The 23,551-nt window shown below is 55.3% G+C and overlaps 8 protein-coding genes across 8 annotated transcripts; 2 read left to right on the top strand and 6 right to left on the bottom strand.

Moving 5' to 3' along the window:
* Positions 1-384: 384 nt before the first annotated feature.
* CORC01_07451 (glycosyl hydrolase family 76) lies at positions 385-1,933 on the bottom strand (the record flags this gene model as incomplete). Its single annotated transcript, XM_022619087.1, has 4 exons — positions 385-948; positions 1,003-1,244; positions 1,296-1,775; positions 1,846-1,933. 4 exons carry the CDS (start codon positions 1,931-1,933, stop codon positions 385-387), a joined length of 1,374 nt encoding a protein of 457 aa, XP_022474352.1.
* A 3,275-nt stretch (positions 1,934-5,208) lies between these two features.
* CORC01_07450 (oxidoreductase domain-containing protein) lies at positions 5,209-6,270 on the bottom strand (the record flags this gene model as incomplete). The annotated part of the gene is made up of 2 exons (XM_022619086.1): positions 5,209-5,543; positions 5,673-6,270. 2 exons carry the CDS (start codon positions 6,268-6,270, stop codon positions 5,209-5,211), a joined length of 933 nt encoding a protein of 310 aa, XP_022474351.1.
* Positions 6,271-7,389: 1,119 nt separating this feature from the next.
* CORC01_07449 (uncharacterized protein) lies at positions 7,390-9,153 on the bottom strand (the record flags this gene model as incomplete). Its single annotated transcript, XM_022619085.1, has 1 exon — positions 7,390-9,153. One exon carries the CDS (start codon positions 9,151-9,153, stop codon positions 7,390-7,392), a length of 1,764 nt encoding a protein of 587 aa, XP_022474350.1.
* Positions 9,154-9,393: 240 nt separating this feature from the next.
* Positions 9,394-10,287, bottom strand: CORC01_07448 (uncharacterized protein; the record flags this gene model as incomplete). Its single annotated transcript, XM_022619084.1, has 1 exon — positions 9,394-10,287. The coding sequence occupies one exon, from the start codon at positions 10,285-10,287 to the stop codon at positions 9,394-9,396; it is 894 nt and encodes a 297-aa protein (XP_022474349.1).
* A 1,233-nt stretch (positions 10,288-11,520) lies between these two features.
* Positions 11,521-13,370, bottom strand: CORC01_07447 (major facilitator superfamily transporter; the record flags this gene model as incomplete). Its single annotated transcript, XM_022619083.1, has 5 exons — positions 11,521-12,099; positions 12,148-12,739; positions 12,789-13,074; positions 13,127-13,152; positions 13,216-13,370. 5 exons carry the CDS (start codon positions 13,368-13,370, stop codon positions 11,521-11,523), a joined length of 1,638 nt encoding a protein of 545 aa, XP_022474348.1.
* A 3,212-nt stretch (positions 13,371-16,582) lies between these two features.
* Positions 16,583-17,649, top strand: CORC01_07446 (C2H2 transcription factor; the record flags this gene model as incomplete). Its single annotated transcript, XM_022619082.1, has 2 exons — positions 16,583-17,046; positions 17,112-17,649. 2 exons carry the CDS (start codon positions 16,583-16,585, stop codon positions 17,647-17,649), a joined length of 1,002 nt encoding a protein of 333 aa, XP_022474347.1.
* A 1,504-nt stretch (positions 17,650-19,153) lies between these two features.
* On the bottom strand, positions 19,154-20,942 carry CORC01_07445 (M protein repeat protein; the record flags this gene model as incomplete). Its single annotated transcript, XM_022619081.1, has 3 exons — positions 19,154-20,260; positions 20,323-20,835; positions 20,886-20,942. 3 exons carry the CDS (start codon positions 20,940-20,942, stop codon positions 19,154-19,156), a joined length of 1,677 nt encoding a protein of 558 aa, XP_022474346.1.
* Positions 20,943-21,975: 1,033 nt separating this feature from the next.
* On the top strand, positions 21,976-23,193 carry CORC01_07444 (uncharacterized protein; the record flags this gene model as incomplete). Its single annotated transcript, XM_022619080.1, has 2 exons — positions 21,976-22,017; positions 22,165-23,193. The coding sequence occupies 2 exons, from the start codon at positions 21,976-21,978 to the stop codon at positions 23,191-23,193; spliced, it is 1,071 nt and encodes a 356-aa protein (XP_022474345.1).
* Between the last annotated feature and the right edge of the window lie 358 nt (positions 23,194-23,551).

Genomic DNA, 23,551 nt, shown 5'->3' with positions numbered 1-23,551 from the left:
TTCTGATCAACTACACGGGGGACTGCGCGATGTTTCTCTTGGTGCCAACAAAATGTTTATTCTAGGAACCTATGTGTGTCGTACCTTAGTATAGCTACATTATAGACTATAGTGACCCCTCACTATCATGAGCTCTGCAGTGCCCACTACTGCCGCAGGGTAGTGTGAAGAGTGGAACAAAATCCAACAGCCGCATTACCCGATGTTCGTTTTAGGGCAAATATACAAACGTCAACGCCAAGTAAATACAATCCCAGGCCGTCCTTGGCCTCGACGCCGGTATATCCCTATTGCGAGGATGACTCGCCAGCAGGACCGTGGTGCTGCTACATGTCAAGAAAATGGCGCAGAAAATTCAAGTCGTCATGTTGCGCTCCCATCCGTTTACGCTCCGAAACTCATCCAGCCAAAAGTGCCAGCCGCACATCCTAGCACCAGGAAGGTGAGGATGCCGGCGCCGGCCTTATCTGCTGTTGTGACTGGCGATTCCGTGCCGAGGAGGTTGTCCGAGTGACTACCGGCGTTGGGATCTCCCTTGGAGATACCACCAGTGGTATTTGTTACTGGTCCCTTGACAGAGCCGATGAGTAGAGACGACACGGCGCCGAGCACGTTCATCTGCTGACCGGCTCCCTTGGTGCCGTCGTATACGCCTGTGCTCCATTTGAAGCCACAGGTCCGCTGATTAGCCTGCCCTGTGCACTGCTTGATAGCCGCTTCCGCTGACGTCTTGAGAATCGGGAGAATTTTCTCGGCAGTATAGGGTGCAATCTGCGTCGCGACCGACATCCATCGAGCGACGTAGCCCTTGAAACTTAACATGTCGGTTGTGCAGGTGTTGTGCTCCTCGCAAGCAATCTCGAATGCAATGTTGTTGGGGAAGAAAATTTTCAGTGTGCCTTCAATAAGACCGTCCAGGCGCGTCTTCCACGCGGCGGAGCCATCCGTCTAAGTCCATGTTAAATTCAAGCTCATTCGGGTTATCGCAGAGAAGCCACTTACGTAATTGTACATCATGGCAGCACCGAGAATGAAAACACCATTGTTGTATGAGAACTGAGCTTTGTTGATGTCGGTACAGTTCTGCTCAACGTGGCCACCGTCGTAAATGTTGTATTCGGCATCGATGAAACCGACAGAAGTCATCCAGTCCCAGGTCTTCTCGGCCCAGTCGGCGTAAGTTTGGTTCTTTGTGTAACGAGCCAGTCTAGCACCGATGTTGAAGAAGCAGCCGTTCGCGATACCTAGAATCGATCAGTACCAAGTTCGTGAGCGGGTGTGAGCGTCAGCATTACTATTCTTGTAGTTGTATCCGTTGTTAGATAGAGGAATCTGCCAACGGAGTCCGCCTCCGCAAGTGTTGTCGTGTCTGTCGGGACTAGCCATGGTGTTGAAGACGGCTTGGGCGAGGGCCAACCACTGGGCCTGATCCGCGGGTGGGTTAGGGAAGCCGTCTTCGGCAGCAGTCATGGCAGACATGCCCCAGAATCCTTGGTCGTCGTTACCCAGTGAGGCAGTGTAATTAGGAGGCATGTAATCGCGGTCCGGTCCCACCTGGTGTAGCATGGCCTGCATCACAACGTCGTTGTAGGTGGAATCGCCAGTCAAGTGCCAGTAGTCGATCATGGTTCCCCACAAGGCACCAGCTTCCCACCAGTAGTAATCACCAGCTGGTGGAGGACCAGGCAGGATACCGGGCGTGTGGCCAGTCAAGTTGCCATCGTAAAAGCTCATAAGATCGTAGGCGAGACCCTGGGTCGTGGTCTTGATGTCATCTGGGCACGGCGTTAGTAAGTCGGGAGACCGGGGCGTGTCGAGGGCTCGAGCTGCCAGGGATGAATGTACCGTCGGAAGCGATGGAGTAAGCGGCGCTGGCGAAACCGCTCGAGGCGAGGAGCGCTGCCGCAGCGCGGGCGATGAGAGAAGATTTCATGGTCGTTATCGTCGAGCGACGTCTGCGTGGATTTGAAGCGAGCGACTGAGAGAGACGGAGGAAAATGGACGGGAGATTGGGCAAGAAAGTCAATTCCCTCGGTGCGGCGCGATCGGACTAAGGTCGTATCATGCGAGTATTTCGAAATAGGTCGAACGAGAACAGTGGGCGGAGGGCTATAAAAGTGCCAGCCGTCGAATATCGCTGGATGTCGTCGGTGTGGGTTTCTGAGAACAGGCAAAACGAGGGTTGAAGGAGAAGTGAAAGGAGGTGAACAGGGACGTTGAGAGAGGAAGACGGAGGGAGGCAGGGTCGGGGAAGAAGGAGTGACAGCGAAGGGGTGTGGTGGTTGTGTGGTGTGCTAAAGTCAGGTAGCAGGGACGCCGGGCGGGTGCAAGTGCGAGAAATGGAAGAGATGCCGGGATGGTGGCTGTACCGGGGGAAGTGAGGACGGGCAGTTGGGGTGGCCTGGGCAAGGGTCGCGCCAGGTCCCGGTACATTTACATTTATCTGCATGCCAGGGCATTTAGTGCGAAGCAGAGAGCGGCATTACCTATATCAAAGTAGTAAGTAGGGCAGCGGCAGCGGGAATAAATCGGCAGCACCAACTCAGGTCCTCGTTGTTGCAGGAATGCAGATGGAAAACAATGGCCAACGCCCCCCTCGTCCATTGCCGAGCGTTGACTGGTGGGCTGCACCGATATGACCTCCTTGAGACGTCGCGTATTCGTACGGATACACCCATTCGTAGTGTCTATTCCTGTGCTTTCGCAACAGCAATTCGTGCAGACCACGCCTCGCCCAAGCGCGCCAAGTCGTCAGCGTGGAAAACAAGCAAATTCCAAGTTTCCAGCGTCTTGTCCCGTGGTCTTGGCGATCCAGGGACAGGGCCCGAATGCCAAGAAACTGGGGGTACGAAGGTATGGCAGCACCTGTAGCGCAAAGCTCCCGCACTGCGTCAGGCGAATCTGCTTGTCTTGGCCGCTCGCAAGGAGTTTGTTAGTTTCCTCATGGAAGGTTCTCCCTATATAAGCGTATAGGTATTGGAGAGACATTATGGCACATCTTGGATGGGCGAGTGTGCTCTTTTCGGTTCAATCTCGTATCCATACGATGCTAGATAAGTACCGGTACTTCCAGCGAAATGGACGGCGTTGTGAGAGGGAGCGATGGCGCGCCGCCAACTTCCCCCCGTGGCAGGACAACACGCCCAAGGGGGGAATACCCCTGATTCAAGGTCACGAGTATAATCACATGATTTTTCCTCTGGCCAATTGGCTTCACCACTTGACAGTGGAGTGCGCGGCCTTCAATGTGTGGCCCCCCTTTTTCCCTAGTGATGAATTACGGGCCTCGCCTGGTCCTAAGGTGGTCATAGGCGGATGGAAATAGAGTGCCTTTTTTGAGTTGATGCTGTCTCCGTCATTGCCGTTACATCCATGGCGCCGGGCATATTCTACCCGGCATGCCATTACTGTCGCCGCGGCGCTCCTCAAAATTCCATCTCCCTTCCAGCGAATCACTCCTTTTCAGGAAGCACAAACCATCACAAACGCAGCCTCCAGCCGCCAAGGACATTCAAACCAGAGAACAAGCTTTTCGTCAACCAGATCGCTCCTCTTGAGTGCTTGGCTCTGCTAGCTCCCTTGCTGCCCAGCACCGCCCCCCTCGTGTTGCCCATGTCCCAATGGCCGCCCTCCCGCGATCTACGCGCCTGGGCAGTCCCTTGGCAAGAAAATTACAGAAGGCGGCGCTGGGACCATCCAACGCGCCCTTCCTCCTATGAGTACAAAGTACAGGCTCTGGCACGGGTGACGGATGACAGGGCCTCCCAGTCCCTGATGTAGGAAAAGTTTGCTCATCGCAAGCTGGCTGAAGACTCGAAGACTCATGCTGGGTCCATGCACCCTTCTAGAATGCTCATATTCCATCAGAGGATATGCTTGCATGCAGCGAACCTCGGATGGCGGCAAGCACACAGGGAGCGAAGCCAACATCTGCGCGCACCGACAGCATGGCTTTGCTGCCGCCACAGGACCCAACAGCCAAAGCTTCTGCACCTCTCCCATGCTAACAGGCGAAGAGAGGCTGGCTACCTCGCTGGCTCACTGACCTCACTTCACCAAACTGATTCTCTTCAGCGACGGCTCATACGCCTACTTGATACCTCATCTTGACAAATAACAATCAGCATGGAACATTTCTTGCCAAGCCAATCCGGCTTCTTCGATGAAGCCCAGTAGGGCTGAACTCGTCTATCCCAATCATCTCGAGATCTCCCTGTCGCCAAGACTGCCTATGCGCCCTCCCGTCGCTCGAAAGTCTTGGAGTCTCGGACTTCCTGTCACCTGTGGCATTCCGCTAATGAAGAACCCGATACGGTCCTCTCGACAACATCAGTTCTCCAATTTTTGTCAACCGAAGCCGACTCTGCAACGCCCCCCATGCTCCACCACGAATCGGCAGCAGCGTTCCGTCCCCAGAGACCCTTCCTAGAGCTCCCCATGGAGATAACACTGGAACGAGAGACGACTTTGGGAGAGTTCTAAATCCAGGTGTCGCATAGGTACGTACACAAGGGCTGTGACTTGGATGATTCGTACGCTTTACAGATTCCAACTCAGAAAATCTCTCATTTTCGGAACTGGAGCAAACCAGCAGCGAAATGAGCGCGAACGGCGTCAGCATGCCGCAAGCACTAACTAACTCAAGGGAGTGGAGACTGTGCGCTTATTGTACTGCCATTCTGTCGGGACTTTCAACCAATGATAGGCCTTGTTGGCTAAGTGGTATAGCGTCTCACTAGTACTAGTGACATGAGAAGATCGGCGGTTCGATTCCGCCACGAGGCATTTGTTTTGTTTTGTTCTCTTTTGACGTCTATATGAAAGGCATTGTATTATTTTGGCTGATTGGTGCATCTTTCCCAACTTTTTTACATGCTCCTTACTACATACATCCTCCTCTCTGTCATTGTTGCAGAATTACGATATCTTGTATAACACGCTAAGTAGGCAAAACTTTGACGTTCGAGACTAGAGGGAAACGCTGCGGACTAGGCACTCAGAGAGACGATGCGCAGTCAATTGTTGGATGAGATAGATGTTGTCGGGGTCGCATTCCCTTTTGATGATTTCACGGCCCGCATAACATACAAAGAATAAACACTGTATGCATTGCTAGATAAGCACCAGAAAGGCCAAAACTCACAGTTCCTGCTGCGCCCTCCCTTCCCCGTCGAAGCCCCTTGCAAACAATCAACCACCCACCCTAACTCAAGCCGTTGTTCCCTCCTCACCCCTCGTCTTCGTCTTGACCATCTCGTACAAAATATCCGTCCTCATCGTATACTTTGTCCCCGCAACAACGTCGTCGCCAGAGTGGTACAGCCGACTGTGCTGGAAGATGAGCACACGTCCCGCCTTGGGATCAACGTCGACCTTCCTCTTCTCGTCGCTCGACAAAAATGACGTCGCGCCACCAACTAAATCAGCACCGCCCTCCGTGCCCACCTCAGCGACGGAGTCGTTGAGGTACAAGTGGACGGTATAATGCGTCCGGATAACGGTCCCGTCTTCCGCTTCTTCGCCGTAAGGCCCATCGCAGTGCGCTATTTCCGTCGTCATCAACGTCAGCCGGTTTGATCTCCAAGAGGACTGGAGGCATACTCAATCTCCAAAGAGTGAAACCCCGAGAAAGAGAAAAAAGGGAAGGGGGTGGGGGATGGGTTCAAACTCACGTCTAAAAAACTGCCCCTTTTGATACTTTAAGAACCTCATCCTCTTATTAAACCTCTTAAACACCCACCTCGTCTCCAACTCCCTCTCAGGCCTTTTTACCCCCTCCATCCCAGCCAGCTGCGCCTCCAGCCCGGGTGCAAGCCGACACCGGCCCCACAGCCGGTCAACGACCTCCTGCTGGTCCCAGATGATACGGTCGCTGTTGCGGTACTCGGGCTCTAGGATCTCCCACCCGGGCCCCATATTCACCATGGCAGGCCGCCACTTGCCCCCGTCCTCGTTCCCGCCCTCGCCCTCGCCATCCGGCAGCGTGACCACAGAGGCCTCGGCCATGCGGAGCAGCTGCGCGCATTCCGCCGGCGTGAGGACGTTGTCGAGGACCACGGCGTAGAGGGGTCCGTTTTCAGGGAGGGCCGTCTTTGACCAGTCTAGTTTTGTGAGGGTCACGGCGGGTGCATCCTCTGGGAGAGGGACGGAGAGGAAGTCGGCTGGGATGGGCACGTCGTTGGAGATGTAGGATGTTTGTTGGGGTCTGTGGCGCGCTGGTTTGGGGGGTTTGGGCTTGAGAACCGTGGGGATAAGATCGGAGAGGGGCATTGTGTGAGATAATCCCTTGGAGGGTTTGGAGGGTTTCACAGGGCTGGCTGATGGGAGGCTTTGTGAGGTTTGGTTATGGTTTCTGATGTTGGTTGGCTGTCGTTATTGGTGTTTATTGTTGTTGTGGTGACTGTTGCTGGTGTTTGTCGTCGGACGTTGGGCGGTGCTTGATATGTGGGTTCCACCAAGTACACGAAGCGTAAAGAAGCAAGATACAAGGAACCACCTCTTTTCTATATGTGACACTTGAGCGAATATTTACAAAAGGACAGAATTCGACTGCCTGAAAATAATAGCGTCAAGGCGCAAGCGCTGGGCTTCGCCTCGTACGTTGGTGAGTCGGTGGTGTGTAGGTGAATAAAAAGGTGGCGGTGTACGGATTGGCCTCAGTTGGATGGAAAGTCAAACAGGAAGCCGACACTTGTCCTCTAAACCAAAAACGCGCCAGACTACTTTATTCGACAAAGCATATCCGTACAGAAAGCCACAGAAAGCCGAAATACCAAGCGTGTCATGAAATGCCCACTTGAAGTTTCAGGAGAATGCCTCGACATCTGCCTTGCATGTCTTGCAGAGAGTTATGGATGAGATGGAGACCGAGGCGCGGGTGCCTGTGCCGGATGTAAGTGCCTACCTAGTGCGGGGATAATCTCACGGCGCCGATTGGCCGCTCGGGGAGTTCCCTGTGCATTGATCGCTCGGTACCCCGTAGTAAGGTAGTCCCGGGGCTTGGATGCCTGGTTGCGGCGGTGGCTCAAATCGGACGAGATGACCTCCAGGCTTCCTTCGTCTCTTGCCTTGTCAAGTGCTAACTCTAGGTCGAGACTTGCAGTGCCGTCTTTCCGTGCAAGGACACGGTACGCAGTTGAATGCCTCATTCCTCATGCAGTCGATGGAGCTGGCGAGGGAGACTGCTGGACAAGTCTTGTCGTGGTAATGACAAGAAATTTTCAAACTCCAAGACCATATCCATCGAAAAGGGCTAATGTTCGAGGGCCAAACTGCTTTCGAAGGAAACCTCCCCCTTCATTCTATACAAACCCCACATGTATCAAGAGTACTGTTATAATGCTCTTGATATCAACAAACCCGCGCCTCTTTTTCCAAATCACAGTACCCCTAAACCTGCTCATCTCGTTCCCCATTCCCTTCACCAACTTTGGCCTCTTCCGCCTCCAAGCCAGTCTTCGTCTCCGTATGCATCTCACTCAACTCAACCTGCCTGATAAAAAACGTAGCCACAAACCCGACACCGGACATGACACAAAAGAAGATCCACAGCTTACTCAACCCATCCGTCACCGCAGCCCTCACAACCCGCCTCTGCCCCGCGCTCAACCCCTCCATCACCCCGTGCGCCGCCGCGGCAATCGCCGACCCGCTCCCAAACTTCTCCGCCACCTCCGCCGGCACCCCGGCCGCCAACAACCGGCCCTCGTGCCGCCCTAGTACGCTCTGGAAGATGACCTGCCCGACAACGACCCCGACGCCCAGCGCAACGTGCCTCACAAACGCAAACGTCGCCGTCCCCGCCGCCACGTCCCGCTGCCTCACCAGCGCCTGCAGCGCAATCAGCAGCGCCTGCAAGTTCGGCGAGATCCCCAGCGCCGCCAGCACCTGGAAGAGGATCAACCGCGGCCAGTCTCGCCCTGACGGCAGCGTGATGAATAGTCCAAACGCAATGGCCGTCAGCGCCATCGACACGCGCACAATCTCGACATACCGCCCCGTCTTCTTGATCGTCACCCCGACGCCAATGGTGCAGACCGCCAGCGGCAGCGCCGTGGCGAGAAGCCACACCCCGGACTGGATAGGCCCCGCCCCCAGCACCGCCTGGAAGTAGAGCGGCAAGAAGAAGGCAATGGCCGCGAACCCTAGCCCGTGGCAGAAGTTGGCCACGTAGCAGAAGACGACCGACGTGTCGCGGAACAGCGAGGCCGGCATCAGCGGGTACTTTGCGGAGCGCTCGACGAGCGCGAAGACGGCGTAGGTGACGCAGCCGAAGAGGATGAGGCAGATGACCGTGGGAGAGTCCCACGGGTTCCGCAGCCCGCCAAACTGCAGTCCGAGGAGGAGCATCAACGTCGCCCCCGTGAACGTCAACGTGCCGAGCCAGTCAATCGCCGCCAGGCCCTTGAGCAGCGGCGTCTGGGGCGTGTGGATGCGTAGAAAGAAGACCAGGGCGAGGAGAGACGCGCCCGAGATGGGCAGGTTGACCCAGAAACACCACCTCCACGAAACGTTCTCCGTCAACCCGCCGCCGATGAGCGGTCCAATACCGCTGGCGAGACCCCAAACGGCACCGACCATGCCAAAGTACGCGCCCCTCTCCCTCGGGCTGAAGAGGTCCCCGACGGTGATGTTGACCAGCGCCATCAGCCCGCCGGCCCCGAGCCCCTGCACCGCTCTCCCGGCGACCAGCATCGTCAGCGTCCCCGCGAGCGCCGAGACGAGGCTGCCGACCATGAAGACGACGTTGGCGATGACGAGGATCGGCTTGCGCCCGAAAATGTCGCTGACTTTGCCCCAGAATGGCACCGAGGCGGCGTTGGCTAGCAGGTAGCTCGCGCCGATCCACGCGAACCCCGAGTCCGAGGAGCCAATCTCCCGCGCGATTGTCGGGAGGGCGGTAGTGATGATGACGGCGTCGAGAGCCGCGAGGAAGACGGCCATGCAGAGCGCGAGCATCAGGATGACGGTCTGGGCCCGGGTACGGTCAGGGGATATCTTGGTGTCTGCCGTCGTGATGCTGCCTTGCCCATGGTCGTCGACGCTGTGTTTCTCCCGCACTTCTCCTACCCCTCCTACTTCTTCTTCTCCTCTTCCATCTTGGTCGTTGCGTGGCTCTCTGTCGTGAGAATAGCTGTCTACTTCACCCGCCATCGTGAACAGCGAGATACCTTGTTTGTTCGGGTACACGACATGCTACCCTCAACGAGCGCCACTTCCACCACCACAACGCGGGACGGGCCTCATATACATACTTGAACCCTTCAGAGGACACCAAGGCCCTACAGGTTGTGGATTTGCCGATGCCAGTGGCTCTGCGGCACAGCCTTATGGCCCGCGCCGCGCTGCCATTCACGGAACGCAGGTTCCTTCGACATGAATAGGAAGGAGCTCCTAATACGCCGGACTTTTGGCTGCCTTGCTACGACCCACATTGTGCATGCGAGGGCATCGACGCAGGGTGGCAGAGAGGCCGTTGGAACATGTGTGGCTGCACGGCGCATGCGCGGGAGCCACACTCCCCATTCCTTGGTCAGCCTCAACCGCAGCAATTAGAAAAAGTTCCGGACTTTTGGTCCTGGTTGGTGGCTTTACGAGATTTATCGTGGGGGCCGTTTTCTCGCACTCGCCCGGACATCGCCAAGGCTTCATTTCCCATAGAAACTTCTTCAAGAATGACGTGCATCGAATACCAAGAACCCCGGCGCGCGACCCGGAAAGTACCAAAGAGGAAAAGAGAGCACAAGTAAGAAGTGGAAGACTACTAGGCCCAACAGCCATATCGAGAATTTGCCCATCCCAAGAGTTCGATCTGCAAGAAGAGAGACAGAGAGGGAGAGAATCCCTGCCATGTCGGGCTGGACTTGCAACCTTTCGTTTTCGTGGGCTGATGCCGAGCGAATGGGAAAAGTCCAACGTCAGCTTCGCATCAGCTTCCAATGTTGCTTGGGCGGATGGAGGGTGGGCTCTCAACAAAGGATAACAATTCTTGCCGTCCAGCCCATTCAGAAATTTCCAACGCAACGTTGAACGAAGACAGGGGGGGGAAGCGCCCAATCCGATCGCGTAACCAGACACGGCGTGAGTACTATATAGATAACTGCAAGGAACGAGCGAAGCGCGAAGCGGGAATAATAAGGGGGCGAGGAGGCTTGCCAGAGACGGAGCACCGTTCCTGGTTCTCCGTACGGACAGGCTGACAATTACGTTTCTGATAGGCACGATTATGCGGATTGCCGACTTCAGACCGACGAGAAGTGATCGGTGCGAGGCTTTTCGAACCTTCATTGCAGGCGACGAACTTCGCCTTGCGTAACGGTTCTTGCAGGACGCAGATGCAGATGTCTCCATCGTCGTTCGGAAAACTTGTGATCCGGGGAGCGTATAGCATGCCCCAAAAATTGTGGCGGCTGAAGACTCGTTTATTTTGTCTCCTTCGAGCGTGCCTCCCTGAATGATGTTTCTCTGCTGAGCGTCCATGATTCAATCTAGATGAACCTCGTATCCATGTCCCAAGCACAACTGTTGCGACATCCAAACGTTGACGAGCGCCATGTGGTGACTCGTAATGCTTGGTGATGTGGGTTACACACGTTGTCAACCCGCGTGCGAGCCTCGTGGGCCTCTCTGTCCTACCGTGCCTACCCGTGTGAAAAGCGACGGAATGAGCCGTCGGCGGTAACTTGCATAGACGGAGTCGGAGAACGGGTGAGGGAAATGAGACTCAATTCTGTACTATGAATGAACTGGTAGCCATTTTCATTCCCTTCGTCCTGCAGCATCTGAGCCCGGGAGCTCGTAGCTGGGAAAAGCATTGTACATCGTGTATCAAATTCGAATTCGCAAAGCGCGCCCACAAGGCAGGACAGGCGATAGCGCAGAAGCATTGTCGTCGTCACTGCCTCGGTTCAACACGCAGTCCCGGCGATGGCGTAGCAGCACTTTCGCGGTCGAGTGGCGAATATCTCGAACGACAGCGTATCCAAACACGTATGGGGTATCATCAAAATGCAAAAAGAAAAATAAACAGAAATCTCCTTCCACCACAACATCGTTGCGTTTGTTCTCAAACCCAGATCTCCTCATCTCCTTTCTCCTGCCTCTTTTTTTTGCTTCCCATAAGACGGACCAAATTGCGATAGCGCAGCAGCATTGTCGCCGGTCATCGTCTCCAGTCCCGTACGCCGTTCCCCAGCGATGGCGTAGAAGCACTGTCGCCGTCGAAAATCCAGCCTCATTTCCCGCCGCTCTTCGCCTGCAGCGCGGTGAACCAAGGCCTTTCCTCGGATGGAAAGCATATATAAACTTTGTGTGGGTGTTGTGTCGTAAATCCTCGAATATGAAAGACGTATCAGAATTAAATGCCTATAAATGGCACAGGAAGAAAACAGCAGGTTGAGCTGCCTCATAGGCGGGGCGTTGTGTGAATTATCAATAGGAGCCGCGAGTGGTTGTTGAAACTTCTGGAGCCGATTGTGTTTCCGGTGGTTATCGGCCCAACGCCCCCGGAGGAAGAACCGTTTAGGCTTCCTGGTTCTGGTTGGAACCGGGGAACAACTTTCCAAAGCCTCGTTGCCGGGCTTCACGTCTTGCGGCGCCGTCCTCAATCTCACTGGAGGAGTCGAGATTCGAGATCTTGTTCACAGGCTTGTTGCCGAAAACCTTGAGCAAGAAGAACATGGAGAAGCTGCTGACGATGCTCAGACAGAGGATCCCGATCATTGCGTAATTGCTGCGACGGTACTGATAGCGGCCCTTGGCGGCATCCTCTGGCCATCCGGTGTACAGAGCGTAGGTCGTGACGATGCTCCCGAGGTTGCCAAGGCCGGATACGAGAGCAGTTGCAGCCGCAACACCGACTTCGCCGTGGCGGCGCTGGAAGATTTCGTTTGTCCATGTCATGCAGTTGGGGACGGTTGGGCCAAGGCCGAATCCAACCATCAGAAGTCCGCCGTACCGAGCCCATCCGTTGTCCAGGGCGAAGGTCACGACGAGCAGGCCGGCGATTTGAAGGCAAACCGCAGCCGAGAAGATGAACGGTCGATAGCCATGGAATCGGTCGGAGATTGGCATCATCAACAGAATTGCAATCAAATCCATCTGCATCTTGTCAATTGGCGTTCATGCAAGGAGATGCAAGGGACTTACGATCCAGATCGGAGCAAAGAGCAAGCTGACTTGGATGCTCGTTGCTGTAGGCACAATGGAGCGGATGATGACGGATCCGTAAAGCTGAGTACCGATTCCAACGCCAACGACGCCAAAGTACATGAAGGTCAAGGGCCACAGGCGCCAGTCGATAAGCACCAGCACCAGATCCCGCAAAGTCCACGGCCGAGGATGGTAGACACGTCGGAGGTCATGGTAGTGAATGACAGCGTCCTGGCCGGAAAGCGCTTCTGGGGTTGCCGGGAGCCATTTCAACCAGCTTGAGCGTTGGCGCCTCTGTCCTGGAGGGAGAGGGCGGTCGGGAAGCCACCAAAGCAGAGAGAAGCCAAGCACTACAGCTACCAGACCGTAAATGAGAAACATCCAGCGGAAACCAACGAGGCCTCCCAAGCCATCCATGAGTTGGAACCCAGCAGACACAAGACCAACTACGGCAGCAGAGAGCTGGGCAGCAGTGAAGTACATGCCGATTCGCTTACCCGTTCGAGAAGGCGGGTAGAACAAGGTCAGGTAGTACGACATTCCAGGCCACATGCCCGCAATCACAACACCAAGTAAGAAGCGCAGAAGCCTGTTAGAAAGGTTAGCTTCTACCACGAATATCATTGCGCTTGACATACTTGACGCTCCAGGCGCTCTGGACGGCGGCAAAGCAGGTTCCAATGATACCGGTGGCGATGACAATGCGTGCCATCCAGATGCGAGGGCTCAGCTTGGCCATGACCAGGTTGGAGGGGCAGTCGAAGATGACATAGGCCACATAAAAGAGAGCCAAGGCGGTCGAGGTATCTTTGGCTGTCAGACCAAGTACCGACATCAAATCGTGACCTTGGGCGGCATTCATGGTCTGCGCGATACCAATGTTGGACCTAATGGCCGAGCAGAGGAAGTAGAGCGCCCAAAATGCTATCGTCTGTTAGAACCATGTTCTTGTTGGTGAATAAGATGAGATTATTACCTGGAATGATTCGAAGGTCTAGCTTCCTAGATGGTCGTCAGCTTCATCGTCGGACGGACGTAACTGACAGCGGTCGAGGGCGTGTATACCTGTAGACCCTCTCGACCGTTTCGACGTCGTATTCTTCCTGTTCCTGGTGAGATGGCTCGACCGCTGATTCCATATTGGATGAGCCAGCGGGCGTGCTGTACTCGTTGGGCAGTTTGTCATCGGCGTCACGCGCCTCCCCGTGTATGTGAGCCATACTTGACTACGAAGCAATGGGAGTGCTTGCTACGAGTCTTTTTCTGGCCACTCTTACAGACCGGTGATGAAAAGGGTCTCAACGGGCTCTCGTTGTCTGGCTGGCAGTGTGCGTCTCTGGAGCCACGGCAAACGTCGCACAACAAGCAGGGGCTTCGCGATGATGATCGAGGGTGGTGAAGTTTTTGGTGTTCAGGGCGAGCGGGTATCACAGGCATTTTTAAGGCGTCACTTGCCGAGACGGGTTGAGGGGGGACATCGGAGCTGGTAGTGGATACCTCCGAGGAGACAGCTAGGGCCGTTGTCCATAGGTGGTTCTTGCTTGCCTAAGGTACCTTAGCTGCACTAGCAGATCTCGGCGGGCAGTCTCCCAAGGGACCCAAGGGAGGCATTTTGCTCTCAGAGAGCTCCTTCTCAGTTCTCACTCTCTGATGGGCCGTTCTCGCCCAACAAAAATGGCGCTCCACCCTGGGTAGCAGGATCAGCGTGCACCTCAGTTTGCGGTGTGTGCGGTGCCATTACCTCAGATTGTCGGTGGACCGCAGCGAAGCCCACAAGTTCCGAGCTCCGGACTCGGTCACTAGAGCCAGTCCAATCGTAGCGCCGTGACACCGGCTCCAAGTCGGACCACAGCGACATGAGTCGACGGGAACGGTTCAGACCAGGAATGGTAAAGCCGCAGTTGACTGGGTCCAGTCCCCGACAAAGAACGGCGGAAAAGGAGCGATTTGGCTAGAGTCCAAGCGTCTGTTGAAATGTCAAAGTCTGAGGTAGTCCTCGGAAGAGAAGATTCTACAGCATGGAGTACGTTCTATATCTGTACAAACGAGTGTCCATAGGAAACACACACGAGTCTGGGCAGCGTGAGAATGGTACATCGAGATAGCTGTTTCGATTGGTAGCTAAGATGGTAGAAACCAAATGGTGGTGGCCATACTATGTAGGTAACGTACACGCCGAAATGGATGGTGGGGTAATTTCGAGTGGTCGAGCCTTGCTTCAACCTCACAACTCCAGGCTCACCATGCCATGAAGAAAGACTAGTCGCGGCCTTCAACTGTGAGTTCTCAATCTACCTTGTATGTATCTCGAATTTTACTCAACCTCCACTGCATTCATCACGATCAACTGCTTGGTGGTGTTATCCTGGGCTGTCACAGGCTTAAGGCATCAAAAAGTTGGCCTCAGGAGTTGAGGCCAGAGGCTCATCTCCGTTCCCTTCTCCTCATCACAACCCCACTTTCCACTCTCACGTCCATGGCCACATCAACTTCCTCTCCTTCCTATTCCCGTTGCTGAGTGTATCATCGTAGTCTGCAATTCGCTCGGATTGCACATAACATCGGTCACCCGCCTGTCTGCAAACTGTCGCCTCTTATCTGCACGCTTCCATTCGCGATATCACTGCCTGGCCGAGTGCCTCTGCAAACCCCCCTACCTGCCTGGTCGCCAGTCCGCCTGCCAGCAATCTTGCCTTGCACGACTGCATCAAAATACAGCTTCCTTAGCTCACAAACTCAAATCGTTGGCCGCAAGCTGCACCGAAATGGCTCATAATCCAACGTGTGGAATTCAGATCTGCATCTGTCGGCGGGGTAGCTCCTCATCCCACATACCTTATGGACGTCGTTTCATCACAACTGGCAACCGAGTCACCGGTGAACGTGACGAATAGGCATCCAGCTTCTTGGCCAGAAACTGGAAAGAACAAAAGTCCCCGGCGACTCACACGTGTGGTACGCGGACCTGTTCAAGCACCAGCGTGCCCGGTGCTATAGGATGACGACTGCTTCCAAAGAGGGAGGTGGTGTGGGCGATGCCAACGATTCACGCGTTCACGCCAGGCCAAGACGCGCAAGTGAGAAGAAGGGTCTTCAAACACGCAGGTTCTACCAATAGGCAACTCTCGATGTGGTCCAATGATCAAGTGACAGCGAGCTCGTCGTGTACTCATTCACACTGGTATCTCGCACGCGGATGTTGCCTCGCCCACTTGTACGAGGCCTTGCCGCGAGGTCAAACAGTTGCCTGCTTACTCGCCTTGCACTGAGCAGTAAGTATTCTATAGGTGACGTGCAATGATTGCCGACGACATCACTGAGTCTGCTCACGCTGTCCACTGATTATCAGCAAGTGTCCCTCAGCCCGTCTATCATTCTAGCCAACGAGTGTTGGCCCCTTGAAGCTGACCTTTGGAACGGCCTCGTTGAGGCTGTGAATATCTACTTCCATCTTCGTATCATGCTTTACTCTATTGCGGCTCAGTTTCGGTGAGGATTACCGTTGGAGGATTACCAACCGTCATCGAGGACATCTCGGGTTTGAGCTCGTAGGATTATCTATGAAAGTCCTCCGTAAGCAGGTAAGTCCATCGTCCTGTCCTTAGCTATACACTTCCCAGACGTCACTCGAAAGCACTGACCAGAGGATATCGAGCGTTAGGTGATGATCACGGGGCAGCTGAATTGCCAGAACAAGAACAGACCCCTGCGCTGGCGCCTTGGGGGCCAACCTCATGCGCCTCTCTTGTGACTCACTAGACAAGGCACCTCGCACTTCGACACCATCGCCAGCGGTTTAGAGTCACTCGTTTGCCGCCTAGACCCGAGCTCGAGCGACAAACATATAATGATCCAGTTCTTTCTCAAGGTACGATCCTAGTGTTCTCTTCATCATCTGTAGTGCATCTAAGACTGGACCAGGAAAGCTGAAGACATTCCTTCAGAAGTTGGGTGGGTTCCCTCAGATGCTTCTGGCTTCTGGCTTCTGGCTTCTGGCTTCTGGCTTCTTTCTGCCTTCAGCGCCACATCCAAACCGAAAAGTGGATACCGTGGCTGGTGGCGAACAGGGATCATCACGTGGATCCTGCTGAATAATTCACGTCCTCATGTGGCTGACGCAGCTTGCTCCCAGCTTCCACGTCTTCAGCCAGATTTTTCAGGCAACTGACTTTTCTGGCCTTCGCAGCACCGGAGCTCATCACCTGTAAGCTTGACAAAGCGACGCGTTATCAAGTAACCGCAGTAGCAGCATCCCTCACTGCGGCGGAATTTTTTTTTATTCTTTCTGTCCGATCTGTCATCTTCATCTTCATTGCGAACTCCCGCAGAGGTCCAAGAAGTCGCGACTTCTTTTCCCGATCACGACATCCTCCGACCATCATTCCTCACCCGCGGCAAGCTTCATCCAGCAACCACTGGATTTCGATTCAAGATGAGCGTTGTCTACGAACCCCGGAATTTCATGCACGATGGCTCGTATCCTCCCATCGGCGACCACGACCACGATCATGTCCTCGACCAGACTGGACAATACCAGGCATCCGACGTCCCGGACCTCGCATCCTACAATCCGACGTCCTCGATGCTCGGCGACGACCGGTCTCTGATGCCGGACGGTCTTGACGATGGCTCCGTCGGCGTTCCAGATGCGACGCGAATCGACCTTTCCGCGCCTACGACCCTCGCGTCTCTTCCTTCGAGTCTTCCTCCCTCGCTCCCCGAACCCTTGCCATCAAACAACAAGGACGAGGGCGAGGCCTCGACTCCTACATCCAGGGTCAAGTGCATACCAAAGCCCGAACGTGAGGTGACGAAACAACCCGATGGGAAGTTCTACTGTACTTTCCCAGGATGCACGGAAGAGACGCAAATCTTCACTCGGAAATGCGAATGGAGGTAAGTTAATACAGTACTGGAGTTCTCGCCACTTTGTCATGACGCTAACCAAATTTCCTTCGCAGCAAGCACATGGACAAACACGAGCGACCCTACCGATGCGCCGCCGAGGGCTGCGAAAAGCTTCCCGGATTCACTTATTCCGGCGGCCTCCTCCGCCACGAGCGCGAAGTCCACGGCAAGCATGGCGGACCAAAGAACACAGTCAACTGTCCCCATCCGAACTGCAAGCGCCACACCGGCAAGGGCTTCTCTCGACAAGAGAATCTTAACGAGCACCTCCGACGAGTGCACACAAGCGACGGCTCCAGCACGGTCCAAGAAGACATCCAAACCGGTAGTGACGGTGACAGTGACAAAGCCATTGGATTCGGCGCGGGGAACAAGCGGAAGCGCTCCAGAAAGGGCTCCGATGCGGGACTCGACGAGCTGCGCGAGGAGATCAAGCGCGTGCGCATGGAGAACGAGGAGCTGCGCCAGCAACTCGACAGGCAGGGCCAGCACAGCTTCGCCATGATGTCGCAGATTGCGGAGCTCCAGGATGCGCTGCGGACGAACCTCGACCCCACTGGGCTCGGCGCTCCCACTGCCACGATGTTGTGACAATCAGAATCAACGCCTGCGCCTCTTTCCGAAAGCGACAGCTTCCTCCCGAACTTCCCGTTACGGCGTTACGACCACACCACCACACCCTAAATCAACACCCGGCGGCCGCAACTCTCACTCCAGGCTGCCGCATTAAACCCCCCGCGTCCTCGACTCGACATCCTCCCGCATACACCAATCATCACACCACGTACACACTCTTACGACACACGCATCGACGAGGCGTTCTAGGGCAGAAAACTGCTTTTCTCATGATCCATACATTTCCGTTTTGTCTCTTTGGCCGTGGTCATACGACGCCGTGTATAGCTCTTTTTACGGCATGGGTAATTCGACAGAATGGGGAGAAAGGCGTTTCACGGGATAATCAACACTCGACTTTCTTGTTTCTTCTTTTCCACGGTGGCGAAGAAAGCCAAAGGACGATGACGACTACTTTTTGATATCCCCCCACCCCCTCCCATCTCCTTTTTTATTCCCTCTTCATTACGTTACGCAGAGCGTGACGCAGAGGGGACATCAAGATGGAGCAAAAAAAGAGAAGAAATACCACATGTAATTCGGAGTTTGTTTTCCACTTATTTCCCTTTCGTCGGCAAATGGTAGATCGTACATTTCACCCTCTCCTCCTCAACTCATGCCCCCTCTTTTCGTTTCTTCAGCTACCCAAAACAACCTTGTAATTCTATTGTCTTGTATTCCGACCAGTTGTTCTCTTTTAAAGTGTGTAGTACTATAGACGGGATGACCTTTGATGATAATATCCCTCCCCCCCATAAATCAAGATAAAACTTCTCTTCTCCTCTTCAAAGACAACTCACTCCCTTTGCTGTGTAAATGATATCTCCAAAATGTGACACTTTGCTGAAGGACTCTACTGTGCTCCCGTTCATTCTCTCCTTTGGGGTGGTGGTTGACGGAATGACGTACCCCCGGGGAGGCGCTTTACGCGTGTTGGAGAGAAAAAAAAAAGAAAACAAAAAGGAAGCTGTACACGTCGATGAGACAGGTCAACTAGGGACGCGTCGTCACATGTGGCTTGTGGCCGAGGCAAAAGACAGGGTAGATAGACAGGGGTGTGTGTGGTTGCAGTATGCACGAGTGACGATCATCGGTAGCTGAGTGATATACTTGACTCGTCTGCTCAACGGTGCAAATAGAACGCCTTGTAGACAAAATCGCGTAGGCGCCAAAGCGAACGACCACACGGGCGGGATGTATTTCTGTCCATAGAGAAAGAGAGGGAGGGAATGGAACAAGTGTATGCTCAACAGCAATGTCACCAAATGGCAAGAGGATTCGTCCCGGGTCAAAATCAAAACGCATTTGTTTGGATATCAGTCCCCGGTCTACCTGTGCCTTACTGTTAAATGCCCGGACTCATAAACCTCGAGTCTACAACAAAAGATGTGAGAAAGAAAAAATCCAAGTCTACAGGTATAGAATTTGGCAACTCAAGCAACCTAACAGACTCCCGAGAAGGACAGCCTAGAACCTAAACCTAGACCTCAAACACATCACCCACGCCCTCGGAGCCGCCCCGCCGGTTCTCGACGAGGTCCAGCCTCCACCCTTCCCAGTTCTTGAGCGTGCGCTTGATCTCCTTGATACGCTCGAGTCGCTTCTTAGCATCGTCCTCCTGTGCGCGGCGGAACGCGTCTTCGTCAAAGTCCATGTCGTCGTCGTCGAGCAGCAGCTCGTCGTCCCCGGTGCCAGTGAGCGCGTTGATGCCGCTCTGGAAAAAGTCCCCGAGGCTGCCGCCGGCCCCGGCTTGCTTCCTCTGCGCCGAAGGCGACGTGCCGCGGCTGCCCCCGAGGTCCACATTCTCGAAGCTGGGGCTGTTGAGCTCGCGGCGCTTCTCCTGCCAGTGCCCGTGGCGAAGCTCGTAGACCTCGGCCTCCAGGTCGCGCACCTTCTTCTCGAGGCGCAGGCGCTCCTCGTTCTCGAGCTCGTCGACGCCGTCGTCGTCCAGGCCGCCGCCGCCCTCGGTGGACTTGCGGCTCCGTAGCCTCGTGTTCTCGCTCTCGAGGCTCTCGACCCGCGCCTTGAGTTCACTGACCTCCTTCTCGGCGCGGTCCTTTTCTTTCCGCAGCGTCTGGGTCCGCGAATCCTGCTCCTTGTGTAATGTCGTCAGTGTCGTGACCTTCTTCTCTAGGCCGTCTGCCTTCTTCTCGGCCTCCAGCCTGGCATCGATCGAGTCCGCGAGGTCATGCTCCAAGCTGCGGAGCTTCGTCTCTGCGCTCGTGCGCTCGCTGCCCTCGCGGACAGCCTTCTCCGCCGTACGGTCGAGGTTCTTCCGCAAGTCGGTAAGTTCCTGCTGTGCCTTGGTGGCGGCCTTTTCGGACCGCGCGAGCTTCTGCTCTAGAGCGGCAATCTGTTCCTTTTCTGAAGACGTTCCGCTGGTTTGGCGATCCACCTGTGCGCGGAGCTTGGATATCTCAATCTCCATTGACTCTATAGTTGCGGTCTTGGAGGCAAGCTGGGCCTCGAGCTCGACGGGGGGCGACGACAAGGATACCGATGGTGAGGATCCGTGACGGCCGCCCGCACGAGAGGCTTGTTGCTGGAGCTGAGAGTTTTGGCGCTGAAGGGCCTCGATTTCGGATTTCTGGACGGTGATTCGTTAGCAACGTGGCCAAGGGCGCATAGTCATAGAGTGTGATGCTTTACCAGGTTTTCGACTTGGCTGTCTGATCCGCCCTTGCTCCCGCCCTCAGTCTCGCGCACATCAGCCAGCTCCTCCTCAGCCTTCTTCCACCTTCTTTCCGCATCGGTGGAATCTTTGGCCAGGCGCTTGTTCTCCTTCTCGAGCTCTTCTATCCGGGCATGCTGCTTGCGGTAGATATCAGTGGCAGTCTCGCCTTCAGGACCCTCGGCTCCCGGCGACAGAGGACCGTTGCCGGCGGAGACGGCTCCTTGTCTGAACGACGCAGACCGCAGCTTGGATTGCTGAGCCAGCGAGGGCTGAGATGCAGTCGGCGATGCTGGCTGCTCCGCGACGGCTTCCGCAGCTTCCTTTTCGTCTTCTTTCGTCTCCTCGGTGGTAGTTTCAGCGGGTGTCGTGGGCTCGGCTCCGTCGTCTTTTCCATTGGAGGCGCTGGGTTCTGCTGCTGCCGGCTCGGCCTTTTCTTTCTTGGTCGAGGCGGCGGCCTTCTTCGTCTTCTTCTTCTTCAACTCTTCCACCTGGCGAGCTGTAAGCAACAGAAGAGCGGTCGCACCCAGAGTAGACCTACCCTCTTCCTGGCCGCGGCCAGCTTTTCGGCCTTGGCTTTCTCTTCAGCGTCGGCCATGATGGAAGGAAACCGATTTGATAATTACTGTGTTGGGACGACGCAGTGAATCTAGCCGTGACTCGTTGCGAAAGGCTAGGTATGGCGAAGACTTAGTTTTCGTGGGAAGATTAGGTGCGGAAGGTAAAGTTGGATGCGAATTGAATGCTGCAGCCTCGAGCCTAGTAGCTTAGCTGTCCACTCGTGTCAGGAACAAGCCACATTCCGCCTGAACCGTCTGTAGTGTTTGTGGTTGACAGGGGCCTGTCCCCCAATGACGAACACAGGCGCACCTGCTCAGCGGGGAGCGTGCTAAAGGTACAGGGGGCACCCTTCCTATCCTGATGAACTCCTTCGTGCGGCTTGGATGTCGTCGAGTGTCACCTCAACCTCCAACAACCGACTATTCCATCTGCGATAACATCCAATTTATGCCACCAGTTGTCTGTCCCGGTCGATCAAGGCAGGTATTTCTGCTGTATCGTTGCCATTCCTAGACTTGGGACCACCTCAGACATTGAACATTTCGACAACTCTAAAGCACAGCAGACTTCAGACTAATACCGACTCGCCACTGATAGGTCTCAAGGTGCAATCCTCACTCGACATCAGACAACACGCCGTTTGTGCCAATCTCATAACCTTGATCGAATGAGAAGATGAGGATATCGCAACAACAAATAGCAAGAATTCAACATATTCACAAGCGGGCCTGCTGACATCTGATCGTCGCGACGAACACCCTCATACCCCTTGCACATCCTTTGGCCCACCCGTCCGTCCGTCTTTCAATGCGTTGGCGCCTTACATCCTCCTCTCAGTGTCCCAATCGCTCAAACGTTTGCCCTCAAGCACGACCTGATTGGCAAACCCTTCCTCGTTTCAACTGCGCTGATGTCCAGTTGGCACCGACCCAGCGCCCGACATGGATGCGAGATGCATTTCGGTCCCCAGTGAAAGGACCCTGTCAACCTGCCAGCGCGGGAACGCATCCAGCCAGGGGCCAGGGGGTTGAGAGGTGGGTGGGCGCCTCCTTGGTTCGCCTCTTGGGAGGATGTCCGCCCTGCTCTACAAGGAACAGCTTGGCTTATTCGAGGTGATTGGAGGTGTCGCAGCAACAGACGACGCAAGCACAATTATGCAGCTCCAACATTAAAGCGTGTTGAGAGCTGACATGTTCTCCAGATCATGTCCTCCTCAACTCTCGCCCAACCTCTCAGCTTGTGCTGGAGGAAAGGAGTAGAGGAACGGCGGCAAGGCGTCATGGGGCAATGTGTATCGAGTGGCAACACCGGCGCCGGCAGCAGCGATACCGAAAGGTCTGACGCTCGCTGTCAAACTCCTGGCTGTCAGAGAGTCTGCGATCCGGGGTCCAGGTCACGATACTGCGCTCAACACGCCGCCTGTAGACGGCAGGGATGTGCGAGGCCTCGATACCGCAAGGGCCCATATTGTCAGGAACACCTGTGTAAGTGTTCCACCAGACCCTTTCGGCCCCTCGACAACGTACGAGTTCTCCCTGACTCCAGGTCCAGATACGTGTCGAGTATCCAGATGCTCCAACAACCAGGTCAGACTTCACGATGCCCGGTTCACCAATCATCTCTGCTGGGACCACCAACCCACCGAGGTCCAGGACGCATACCTGCTCGGGTATCTGTTTGGGGAGCAAGATGTTCACGCGGCAAACGCGAACGATCATCAGCAACAACGCAGCCGGCGCCGGCGTTCTCGCAAGAAGCCAAAGTCCACTTCAGCTGCAACAGAACCAGCAACCGCAGCCGGACCCCAGGAACAGGCGTCCGAAGAACCCTCATCGAGTTCAGAGGATGATGATATCGTGGTCGTTGCCCATCAGCTTTCCACGATAGGGGAGGAACCAGAAAGAGACGACGTCACGCGTCCGACACGGAAGCCTCGACAGGAGAACCCAGAAACGGAGCCGGGAACACCGACTGCGCGTCGCAGCCAGAAGACGGTTCACTTCGCGGAGCCTCCCCCTCGGGCCTCCGCCGCCGCCGAGACCCCCTCTGTTAAGACGACGGCGGATGCCTGGGTCGCTGAACCCTTTTCCTCGTCGGCGGCAGCCCGCCTCCGAACCTCGCATCACCGGCGAAGCCTAGATGGCCGGTCCGGGACACGGTCGTCGCCCAAGACCTCTGGCAGTCTCGCTGCCCCGGCTGCGCTTAGCCGCGAGAGGCGCCACAGCACCGGCAGCGCCCCAAAGTCAGCCGATGTCAAGCGGGCTACGAGAACAAGGGCCAGTCGCTGAGGTTTGTTGTTCCTCGGGGACGAAGAGGGCGGACAGCCCCTTGCAAAACTGCAAGCACCAAGCTTCGACATTGCATCACAGCAAAGTCCCATGACACGTTTCTCCCACCAAATGAACCCTCGTTTCATTATCGTCATACGAGCCCAGTTCCCTATCACATCTCTCCAAAACGGCCCCGGTATCTCTTGGGTGGGGACGGTCCCCTCTGGATGCTGGCGCGCAAAGATAGATAATGGTGCCAAAGATACAGCGTAATTATCTCTCAACGGGCGGTAGAAGAGTTCCACCTTTGAGCTTCTGGCACGGCATTTGGCGGGGTAATGGCGGGGTACGGGCGCGAACAGGGTGCTGCAAACCA

This window comes from Colletotrichum orchidophilum (assembly GCF_001831195.1).
Source record: "Colletotrichum orchidophilum strain IMI 309357 chromosome Unknown Scaffold_60.1, whole genome shotgun sequence".
Taxonomy (NCBI): domain Eukaryota; kingdom Fungi; phylum Ascomycota; class Sordariomycetes; order Glomerellales; family Glomerellaceae; genus Colletotrichum; species Colletotrichum orchidophilum.
The sequence above is the reverse complement of the archived record's forward strand: the minus strand, read 5'-3'. Positions and strand labels throughout refer to the sequence as shown.